Raw genomic sequence first — 12,280 nt, forward strand, 5'->3', positions numbered from 1 at the left:
ACTGCTTTTGGGCAATGAACTTATTAGCCAATGAATTTAAATTTTCTGCTTTAGAAGAAATTTAACCTTATTTGCCAGAGGGACTGGTCAAAGTTTTGCTGATGTGTTTTTCTCTGTTCATCTCTTCCCTCCCCGTTCTCTCAAATTTCCCTGTCCCTTATTAAGATCTGATCCCTTACAATGATTACCAGCACTGATGTGGAACTCCTCCACTGATTACATTGGCCTGGGCAATTGGCTGCAGATACAGAACTGTCCTGTTGACCACCACCACCCATCCCCTGCCCCTAACAATGGGCACTCTGTTTCCCTGCCTCACCTGCTTCCCTGCCTGCCCACTGTCACATTTCTTGCCCTCCCTGCTCCAAATACATACAATGATAAGACTGGAACTTAACCAAATCACATGTGTCAGTTGTTATAGAAACTGACTACTCCATATCAGCCTGAGCGTAAGTATAAGATTGTCTACCAAGAATTATCCCAAGCTTCCCTAGGTGAAGGCCCAGGAATAGCTACTTAAATGTGTCTTCTCCTCTTTCCTGTAGCCACACAAATTGCTGGGCATCTTTCTCCCTCACCACCCTACTATATCCATTCTTCCTCTGATCACCTCCCCTCACTACTGTCCCCTGGTGTTGGAATTCTAACATGAGATTGGTTTTTAAAATTTATTTTTCTTTCATCATTCTGCTGATATTTCAGGGTTTCTTTTGTAAATAAAACATGTAATATTTAAGCAGTTGGCTGTGATTCTAGTTTCCTAACAATTTCTGCAGTATACCTGTGCCTTCCCTCTTTCACTAACCGTCTGAAACCTCCTGGGAAAGGTGCAAGCAGTGTGGTTGGTAAAGGTAGCTACTACTTTCTACCCAAGCAGGATATCTCTGTACTTTAGAGACTATGTCTCTATGGACCCATATAAGGGGAGGATATCAATTTATGGTTCCTGGGTTCTATCAAGTCCCCACCCCCACTCTTCCTCTCTAGCTCCCCATCCTGATCAGCCAGAATTCACCCCTGTCCAAGATGAGCTGGAAGCCATGGAGCTGTGGGGCTCTGGGATTTGATAGTCTCAGGAGAACTTGGAGGACCAACCGCAAAAGCTCCTAAGGCAACTTATTCAAGAAGAATGTCATTATGTGGTTTGTATGCTACCTTTGGGGGGGCTCATTTCACCAGCCTACATCTCCTCCTTGGATATTGTTAATAATATTGTTATATTAACAAAAAGTATGTTTTAAAAAATTCCCCTTAATCCATGACACCATTGGATTGATTTCTCTTTGTTGTTTTAACGGCATGCTCAAAGAAAAATTGGCCAAGAAGTTTGAACTCTGGAATCTTTTCTCTGTTAGAGGATCTCAAGTCCTAAAATGCAACAAGACAGATATGACTGTCTTTGAGGAAAATGGGGTCCCAGCAGAACAGGAATTCAAAGGGACTCGAAGATTATGCTGTTTATCCTTATCCCCTCTAGGAATGACCTTGCTGAAAAGAAAGAAGGGACATGATTGGAGAAACTACCTCTTGCTAAATTGATCTGTCCAACTCTGAGATCACTTGGTAACTAGTTTCACTGGTATCCAAGAATATGTGTTAGAATATAACCTTTCTGAATTTGGTGATTGTAAAAATAGATTTAGTTTTTTCAGTGGCTTTTGACATGTGAAATAATGACTTTCCACTGATTCTGATGGAAAAAGATCCAATTTTGATGAACAATTTATCCAGCAGTATGTTCCAGAGCTTGCCCTCCTTAACCACATGGATTACTTTGTACATGCAGATATATTTTTGCAAACCTATTTCCATTCTTTTTTTTTAAGCAAATAAAAATTTAAAACAATGTATGTGGATTGTTTTTATTTTATTCCATTTCTATATGTCACCTTAAACTTTTGTAGTCTTGGCTTAGGTTTAACCAGAAAAACGATAGCTGCCTACCTTTAGACACTCATTCAAACATTCATTCATTCATTCATTCTGAGTATGGTAGGACACTTAACAGAAAAAGGCAGTTGACTTGAGCCTAACAGACTGACAGAATTCTATTATTCATTTATAACCTACCAGACAGCAATGACTGTGAAAATGTAAGACTGATGCTAAATAAAGATTTGCCTAAAGAACTTATCTTTTGGTTTTAAGAAAAGCCTGAAAAACTCTAGAAGACAAAGAAATGAGGTTGACTCTAATAGATTCTAATTTCTAAACTATAATTTGTCTTTTGCTCATAAAGGAAAACACTAGGTGTTTGAAAAAGATTTGGGTTCTATTAATTGTTTGTTGAAAATAGAAATGAAAGAGAACCATAAACTGAACGTATATTCCTTTTCCTCTGTAGCCTCTCCCTAATAACAGGTAATTGTCAGAGGTAGGGATGGGGTCATTTCTCACCAGAAGCTGGATTCTTCCTGGGTCAGGAAGGTCTCTTGAACTTCTTTGGGTCCCCTCACCACACAGATTGGTTTAAGACCTTCTCATCCAAAGTATTCAAACAAAAGGGTCTGTGTGTGCCTTTGGGGATCCAGGTAAACATATATATTTTTTTTGCTGCCTTTGCAAGAAATGAAAGAAGACAGAGAGCAGATAACCAACAGTGGTTCCCTTTTAGTTATGGCACATGCTTCCACATGTAGAAAGCAGGACTAATGAGGAGGAAAGCTTGCACAGGATTGAATGATGTGACCCAGAATCACCTGAGAGAACTCTTTAAATGACTGGGGTGTGTCACTAGTCATAGCATTCCCTTGTATCTGAGATTTCTTGGTCTTCAACAAGTGAGTAGAGAGGATATTCTGTATGCGTTAGTGTTTGGCCCTTGGAAATGCAAAGACTGCTTATGTCACTCAGAAGACCTTCAAAGTTTGATATAAATGGTGAAGTATAAACCACTAGAATGGTTTATACCATTGATATGTATAAACCATTCATATCACTCTTTTTTTTAAAAATATATTTGTTTATTTATTTATTTTTGGCTGCGTTGGGTCTTCATTGCTGTGCACTGGCTTTCTTTAGTTGCGGCGAGCGGGGGGCTACTCTTTGTTGTGGTGCGCGGGCTTCTCATTGTGGTGGCTTCTCTTGTTGCGGAGCACAGGCTTTACGGGCATGGGATTCAGTAGTTGTGGCACACGGGCTCAGTAGTTGTGGCTCACGGGCTCTAGAGTGCAGGCTCAGTAGTTGTGGTGCATGGGCTTAATTGCTCTGTGGCATGTGGAATCTTCCCGGACCAGGGATGGAACCCATGTCCCCTGCATTGGCAGGCAGATTCTTAACCACTGCGCCACCAGTGACGTCCCCATATCATTCTTGAGTTGTGCAGATACACTTGGCTTTGATTTTACTTGGTGATCTAAATTTGTTTATTTAAGCTATGGGAACATTTCATTAGTTTGGAATTTGTCATCACTTGGACCCAGTTCATGAGATTTTTATTGAGTGAAATGTTCATAATAAAAGGTGTAATTCAAATTCAAGATTTTTATGTTTACAATACATTGCCTTGTAATAAAAGCTTATTTTGAAGTACATTTTTATTGACTTACCTATTTTGGCAGGAATAAACTTATATTTTAATTTATAGTTTATATCATTTCTGAAAGTAATAAAGTATCATTTCATAAAAGGACATTACTCCTCAGAATTTTCATCACTTTGGTTAGAAACTCTTGATTTCTAGAATTACAGACTCAGGGCAGAGTGGTTGAAAAGTTTAGTTTAGGAGGTAACTGAGCATAAGTCGGAGTTTGGGAGAGTAACCAGGGCTAGAGATATAAATTTAGGAGTCAGGTGCATGTAGGTAGTATTTAAAGGCTATGGAAATGGATGAGATCACCTGGAACATTTCCCTACCTTCTACTATCCCTTTTTCATTTTTGTTTCCACAAGTCTCCAACCTGGTTTTTCTTATTTTATTTTGAAATGTATCTCTCAGCTAAATATTCTCCAGACTACAGCCACAGTGAACTAGTTGCAAAAACCCTTGATGCATGCTCTCTCTCATTTCTCTATCTTTGGCATGCTTTTTCTTCCAGTTGGGAAACCTTCATCTTTGTCCCACCCCAGTTTAAAGGACCTATTTATTTTTGTTTGTTTGTTTGTTTTCACTTTTATTATGAAAAATGTTAAACATATTGAAAAGTAGAGAGACTAGCAAATAAACATATACCATCACCTTTAAAAAATAATTTTTACCATTTGGGCATATTTGTTTCATAAATTTAAAGTATTTTGATACATGGACATCATGACACATCACCCTTAAACGCTTCAACATGCATCCCTGAAAAACTAGGATATTTTCCTCAAATCCACAATTTCATTATCACACCTTATGAAAGTAACAGTTATTCCATAATAACATTTAATTTCCAGCTTCCCTCAGTTGTCCCAAAGAAGTAAAGCACTACTTTTATTCATATTCACAATTTGAAACTAAGCCAGGCTCCTCTTCCTGTGTGAAGACTTCTCTGAACCCCACCATCACCACCTGGACAACCTCCATAACCATGACACCATAGTCCCCTTTTCTAGTGAGTTCTTTAACCTCTGAGCTCCCATTTTACTTGTGTGCATACTTTAAGCAGTCTCAGACTGTCCACAGTGTGCTTAGCACTTAACAGCTGCTCAATAAATGTTTGTAGAATCATCTCACCCTAGCACAGTTTGATTTATAATCTGAGTCAAATCATATACTCAGTCTACAGTGGGAAGAGTTTCCTCTAGCTATAAGCCAGACATTTGGGAGACAGCAATAATGCCTAGGAATGAATGATCAGCTTCTTAGAAGCTTGCAAATTCAGATCTATTAAGTATTTCAGAATGTGAGGAAGAGGTATTTAAATCTTGTCTTCCTATACATGTATTCATCCATCTCTTTGTGCATGCATCCATCCATCTATCAAACTTTTAATTAGTATCTGCCATGGGTTCAGCCACGTATTAGGGTGTAGGGAAAGAAAAGGTGAATATGATGGTGTAGGAGCTGCCTAACTTCTTGCTCTAAGTTGAAGCAGGTAAGGTAATTTGGACAAGATTGTGGAAGATCTATCCCGTGACAAAATGTTCAGATTTCTGCCCGAAAGCAATAGGAAGTCAGTAGGGGTCTTTAAGTAGGTAAGTGACCTGATCGGGCTTATTATTTGAAGGCACAATTTTTATATAGTGTAAATTTAAGATAGACTGGTGTGGGGAAAGATCAAGAAAAGAAAAAGACATTTAATGAAGACCTCCCACGTATTAGCCTCTATTCTGGATTCCTTATATTAAGTTGATTTCCACAAGTTAGGTAAGTATTCCCTTTTTACAAACGATCAGACATGTAAGGTAAGTAACATGACACACATCCACAGAAGAGGCAAAGAAGGGATTCTAACTGTAATTGGTTTTCTCTCGTAGCTCATGACCCCTTCCCTGTATATACCACGCTGCCTGGTGCAGTAGTTCAGATGACGAGGGCCTGGACCACAGTGGTGCAGTGAGGAATAAGAGGAGGAGAGAGATTTGAGAGCTGATGAAGTATGTACTATGGGCAGAACTTGACTGATGGGATAAGGTTGGGAAATGACAGGCAGAAGGTAAGAATGGCTTCAAGATTGCAAGTTTGGGAGATTGAGTGAGTGGGAATTTCACTGAGTTAGAAACTTGAGGAGGAAGAGAGAATGATTTTAGAATGGCATGCTGGTTTTGAGGTTTTTCTGTTTTTTTCAGAGTAAAAGTACAATATTAACGGCAGATAACAACTCAAGAAGGTTGAGACGGTGAAGAATGATTTTGGATGACTAATTTAGTCTGTGACAACCATCAGGACTTAATCCCTTTGGGCCTGTCCCCCAAAAGAAGGGCTGTTCAAACGCATAATGGAGGTTTCCAAGGTATGAACCAAAATATTTGGTTTAAAAAAATCATAACTTTTTGTTCTGATTTGCTGTGGCACTGGAAACACTGATGTAAACGGTCCATTTGTGCTAGACAAGCTCAGAGTTCAGAGAATTCCTTTGCCACAAAGTCCTGGTTATTCTATACTCTCTAGAATAACTCTATCCTTAACAAAAATTAACTACGCGAATATACTTGCAATAGTGTTACATTATTTATCAGACTGAATAATTTGATTAGAAATTTGGCTGACACGAGATGCTTAAATCTATTGATAAATGAAAAAAGCAAGTTGCAGAACAATATGTACAATATCTATCTATTATTCTGTTCATCTATCTGTATTGAAAAATTGGGATGAATAGACTCCAGACACTTAACCAGGCTTACTTCCTGGTTATGGGATTGTGCAAGCGTTCATTTCACTTAACTGTTCATGTTTAACATTTCTGTATTGTTTGAAAAATATTTTGCAACAAGCGTGTGCTCTCAGAAACTTTTAGTTTACAGGAAAATCACAGGAGATTTCAGAGTAAAATTCTACTTTACAAAAATAATCTATTACTTTTTAATAGTCTCATCCTAATGAATGATGTGAATGAATGAAGAAATATGAGTCACTGATGTTTAGGAAAATGGAGGCAGGGATACTTTTAAAAGCAGAATAAAAGGGGCAGTAGGAGGGCTGGGATGATTTGCTTGTTTTGGTAGCATTTCTAAATGCACAAATGTTAGTAATGATTTACTTTTTTCTCTGTATCTTGCTAAGTAGTAAAAAACATACACTGGCATAAATAACCATATTTCATTGTTTGTCTCTAGAATGTTTAATTGCATTTTATCTTATTGATTAAAAACATTACCATGACCAATGTAGTGAAATTCAACTTTTCTAACCTAACTTAAAAGAAGTTTTATAATGGAATCCAAAGAAGTAAAAATATCTTTTCTTCAGCTCTAAAATGAATTTTGTATGGTAACAAAACAAAACTGAGTCAGATAGAAAAGATATGTATAATTACCGAAGACATTCATCTCCATTTTTCACTGTCCTGTCGTCTGGCCCAGATTCAGTGACTTCCGGTAAAACCGTATCCCTGTTATGCCCTAAAACTCATGTCACAAAATCGTTAACCAGCTCAGCTTTCACTCTGAGAAATCATTGTTATTTGAATGTGCTCAGTTATTGAATAGATGTATTGAAGAGGATTTGGTTATTAGAAAATTCATGTGCTTTCACTTTACCTGTCCTTTCTCATGTATATGGTTATATTATGCTTCTGAGCTGACAAGTTTGCAGGCTGAAAGGATCGAACGTCACAAATAGAGCTCTTTTTACAAACATTCCAGTTATCAGATTTGGACACCTCGAGTAGAAGCCTTGCTAACTAAATCTCCATTGTCACTGGTCACCACCTGCTCTTGTTCTTGGAGTGTTGCCAACAAGTTCTATCTCTGATTCCACTCTCCAGTGTGAGCATGTTTTATCAAATCAGGAGCGAGCCACAACTTGAAGGACCACAGGCCACAGAAAAGCTAGAAAACTGGATACATTTCAAAAGCTGATTGTACAGGTAGCAATAACAGTCTGTCTACAGCATTGGGAAAGTTTACTTTTCTTCTCCTGAAATATCTACAGTCCACATCTGGAGTGCTTTCTGAAGGAACTGGATCTATACCTGCATGGCTTAAAGATAGCTTTCAAGAATGGAGAGTGATTAAAAAGACCATGAACCCGGTCACCCATCTACCCACAGCTTGGCAGTGGGCCAATAGGCTGATGGTTTCTGCTGTCATATTTCTAGACAGCTGAATGATGACATTTGTGGTCACCAGAAAGATTATGGCTGGGACACCATTTCTGAACCCTAACATTTACTTGTTTTTTTGAATTTTTGCACCTATCAAAGCAGGCACTGACTGCAGCAGTATCAGGTGTGTTTGGAATCAATCACTTGCTTTGTCACTCATTAGGGACCTATATTAGCCTGGAGTTGTTGACCATACATTCTTCCCTTAACTGATTAAAGACTGGCCTTCTCATCTCCCTAAATCTGGTATCGCTAAAGAGACACTCTGTACGGTCAGGCCACTCAAGGTGACTGTTCTCCTGCTGTCTGTACATCCCCTGATCGACCGGTGCCTGCTTCACCCACACCCCACTCACATGACTGACCTTCCTATATGCTTGCGCCGGGCCCCAGCTCGTGATTGTTCTTATCCAAGGGGCGGTGAGGGGTGTGCCCCTCTGCAAATTTCCCTGGTAACCGATGAGCCAACCCAAGGTCAGTTCCCCCTGTAACTGGCAATCTCCGCATTCCCCCTGGGAGTGAAGACTGGCGCCCTGTCCTGCCCGTGGTCTGCCGCACGTGGCGGGGTGTCGCTCCAGGACCTCGCTTCAGAGAGGTAGGCTCCCCCATCCATTAAACCACTGATGTCTCTGTCGCTGACTCTGGGCTCTTCTGTCTTGAAGCTGGGTGAGTAGAGGCCTTGCAGGCCTGCAGGGTGCAGCCCAACACCAATGCCAGATCATTCATATTGGCTGCTGTGTTAGAGACAGGCTAGCTTCAGCTAAAATTATATTCTCTTCTTCTTGAGCACAAATTATTTTCTCATTTCCAGACTCCCTCAGTATGGCCACGTGACATGTTCTCAACCTATGAAATATGTTTGTGTCTTCCGAGTCAAGGGAGTTAAGAAGTATGTGTGTATTGTCTACCTGTTTCTTTTCCATTTGCCACCCGAATGCAGGGGACTCCAAGGTCTTCTAGGAGGCTGGAGTTATAAGACGGAGGGTGTTTGGGTTCCAGAATGACTTTGTGGGAGGCCATGCTAACTCCTTGCTGTTCCTGGAATATGCCAGGTAATGTCCTATCACATCTTGCTATTCCCACTGCCTGGAATGCTCTTCCTCCAGATATAACCTCGTGGATCTCTCCCTCTCCATGGAAGCTCTCCAGGTGTCCCCCAGGTTTAACTCAGTTCTGACACTATCTACCTGCATTAGCATAAGATGCCACAGGTTAAGGGCTCAGTCCCACAAGAAGGCCCTCATTTCGGATGCCAGTCACAGGGCCAAGTTACCACCCATGCTTCTGACTGACTGCTGTAGATCAGAGGTTTTCATGACCCCCTCCTTGTCTTTGATTACTTTGCAAGAGCGGCTCACAGAACGCAGTAAACTTCAGTTTACTTACTTGATTATTGGTGTATTATAAAGAATAGGAAAGGATACGCATCAACAACCAGATGAAGAGATACAGAGGGCGAGGCCTGAGCAAAGGAGTCTCTGTCCCCATGGAGTTCGGGGCTCAGCACGTTGACATGTGGATGTGTTTTGGTTCCCCAGCCTGGAAGCTCTCAAAATCCTGACCTTTGGGTTTTTGTGGAGGCTTCATTACATAGGCATGACTGACTAAATCATTGGCTGTCGTTGATTATTTCAAACTCCAGCTCCTCTCCCCTCCCTGTCATCCTTAGATGTGGTCCAAAAGCACCTCATTAACATAACAAACGACACCTTTATGGCTCTCCTCACTTAGGAAACGCCGAGGTTTTTAAGAGCTCTGTGCCAGAAACAGGGACGAAGACCAAATATCTATCTATACATAGATATATATCAGGTATATATATACATATATATATATATATACATCAAGTATATATATATCAAGTATATATATCAAATATGTGTATATATCAAGTATATGTACATATATCAGATATATATACATATCAAGTATATATATTAAGTATATGTATATATCAAGTATATATATCAAATTATAGAACGTACATATATATATATATTTTTATTATAAATCACAATGGGACACCATGATAGCAGGAAACTTTTATTCACGTATGCATCTCAAACACCTAGAACAGTTTCTGGAACATAAATATTGGTTGAATGACTGTGCAACAGAGCAGCTGATTCCTTGTTAATATAGACTAGAGAGCTGGCTAATTAATCACTGCTTCCATGGTTTAGACTTCCAGATTAGATTTTCTGAAAGACACACATGCATATTTCTCCATGATTTATTGGCTCTGCATATCCACTGTGCCGGTAACAGTGCATAATAATAAAGTAACTGATAATATTTTTCTAACAACTTATAAAAATATTTTATTTGGACTTTGTGAATTTGCCAAAAAGTAAAAGACAGATAGGCTTTATGCTCAGAATTTCCTCTAAATATTAAAAACCCTAATATGTATAAAATAGATAACTAATAAGAACCTGCTGTATAAAAAATAAATAAAATAAAATTCAAAACAAGTAAAATAAAAACCCTTTTTAGTTTCACGATTGGTAAAGAAGATGCCAGATGGCATCACCATTTTAAAGTGTTGACTCTCAATGGTTTAATACAGGTTGACAAGTTGGAGCTCCATAACCCCAACACATAAAGCACAGGTGTGCCATGAGCAAGATGCTCTTCTGGCAGCCACTGTTTGCAAGACTTTAATAGGTATTAACTTTGGAATTGAAAAGTGAAGGCAGTGAAAACAAAGTCAAGACTTGAAATAAAGATTTGTTGAAAATCAAAGAGCTTCTCATGGACCAAATGGCACTGGCAAAAATGTGTGTCTCCTTCAGTGGTCCTGTTTATGCCATCTTCATGTGGAAAATGTATCCTAAACCTTCCTGGCAGCCAGCCTAATAACAGTTGGCCTCAGGTGGGGTGATTGGCTGTTTTACTGGTAGCTGATCTCAGGTTAACATTCATCTAAGGCGAAGAAGCCCTGAGCAGTAGTGATGCTGCGAAACTACTCAACTCTCTTATTTTAAATTTTTGGGGAGAAGCAGAGAGAGAGAGGGGGAGGGAGAGAGGCTATTTCTCTGCAAGAACCTATATTTCAGTTGATATGGAGTCTTAATGTCTGTCTTGGAAAGATCATACCTTCTTAAATAGGGTTCTGTCCAATTCAAACTTAGCACTGTAGAGATAGGCAGCAAAATCCCTCCTGGGGCTTTTAGGCTTTGCAGACTCAGAACTTGCTACCTGGTCTATGGGAGAATTTTCAGCCAGGAGACACCTGGACATTTAATGTTGTTCTTGGCCGACTGTGGTACTAAACCTTTTTTCCAGGAGAAGGTAGGAAAACAAATCATGCAGCATAGTAAAAAGATGGGGCACAGGCATAGTGACGGTGCCTGGATCTGGCAAGGAGGGAATTAGCAAGAAAGGAGAGGAAGGGACTCTAGTAAGAATCTGATAATTGCAATTTACATGCATTTTTTTAAAAAAACTTCCTTCGTTTGGGTTAAACCTGACAAGTAAAACAAAATTCTGCTCTTCAGTCACTTTTAAAGATGACAGCATTGCTTCATCACTACGACCCTAGCCTCTGGGCCAGCTTGTGGCCCAGTTTATCTAAACAAAGAGACATTATTTATCAATCTCATTGCCCATAGTTCTTAGTATTTGCTTTGTAAATTTAGAGTAGGAAGTAGGATGAGAAAAGAAAGGATTGCATTCTGGGTAAAGGATGGCTTTAAAGACCTGCTTTAGAATTTAGCTCTATCTTGGCCCACCTGCTAGGTCCTAACGGAACCCTGGGGATACCCCAGGCCTGGAGATGAGGGCAGGCTGTGGCAATGACGTCACTAGTAGGTGGGCCCTATTCCAACCCAGGCATGATAAAGGGATGGCACCAGACTTTTGTACAGTATATCCTAGGTGGTGACTTCTGCTGGGGTTGAGCCAGTGTGACCTCGTAGGACCCTGGATGAAGAGTCCACCTGATGGAAGAATGAGCTAAACCAGGATTTACGGTGAGTACACCCGTCTGTCCTATAACGCGGCATATGCATTCCTAAAAAATAATCCCTGCGTGATGGATTATGGGTTTATGGGAAAAATGGAGTTGAGGCAGAAAAGCTCAAACCTTATACCATCTTGTGATACAAGAAAAGTATCACAGTTTTAAATATCACAAGTTCCTAATAAGGAAACATTATATTAAATATAGAACGCTATTTTGACAAGACACGGTTTGCTCGGCAGAGGTGTTGATAGTGAAGAGTTGTGGCTTTTGAACCATGGAGAATAGCTGGGAGGAAGGTTATATTTTTTCAAATGAAACAGGAAACCAGAGGTAGATGGCTGTGGCTTATTGTTGCTTTTCATTCCTCTGAATGGGCTTAAGACAGAAAGGGGACCTGGAAAATGGCAATTCAGAAACTTGAGAGGGGACTCAAGCGTCATAGAAGGGCCCACCCTTCCCTACCCCAAACTCTGCGTATGGTGCGTTGGATCCAGGAAGCCCCAGGTGGCACCATCCCCAACTGAGCCTGCTTGGTTCCTCTTATTCCTCATTGGCCTGAATATGTTTTTTCTCTCTCCTTCAGGAGAGAAAATAATTGGGTTGCTGTTTTAAAGAAACA

The 12,280-nt window shown here is 39.9% G+C and overlaps 1 protein-coding gene across 5 annotated transcripts in view; it reads left to right on the plus strand.

Annotated features, from left to right (window-relative positions):
- Positions 1–1,853, plus strand: part of COL14A1 (collagen type XIV alpha 1 chain) — a 242,430-nt gene extending 240,577 nt beyond the window's left edge. For 3 of the 5 annotated variants that reach the window (XM_082433121.1, XM_082433122.1, XM_082433120.1), the window contains exon 48: positions 991–1,853. In XM_082433121.1, coding sequence (XP_082289247.1) covers positions 991–1,070 — 80 coding nt within the window. In that variant the 3' untranslated portion in view covers positions 1,071–1,853. Of the gene's footprint in view, positions 1–165 lie in introns of all 5 variants that reach the window. The other 2 variants (XM_082433124.1, XM_082433123.1) reach the window with 1 other exon arrangement.
- Positions 1,854–12,280: the final 10,427 nt, after the last annotated feature.

Source organism: Balaenoptera physalus, assembly GCF_965194825.1.
Source record: "Balaenoptera physalus genome assembly, chromosome: 17".
Lineage (NCBI taxonomy): Eukaryota > Metazoa > Chordata > Mammalia > Artiodactyla > Balaenopteridae > Balaenoptera > Balaenoptera physalus.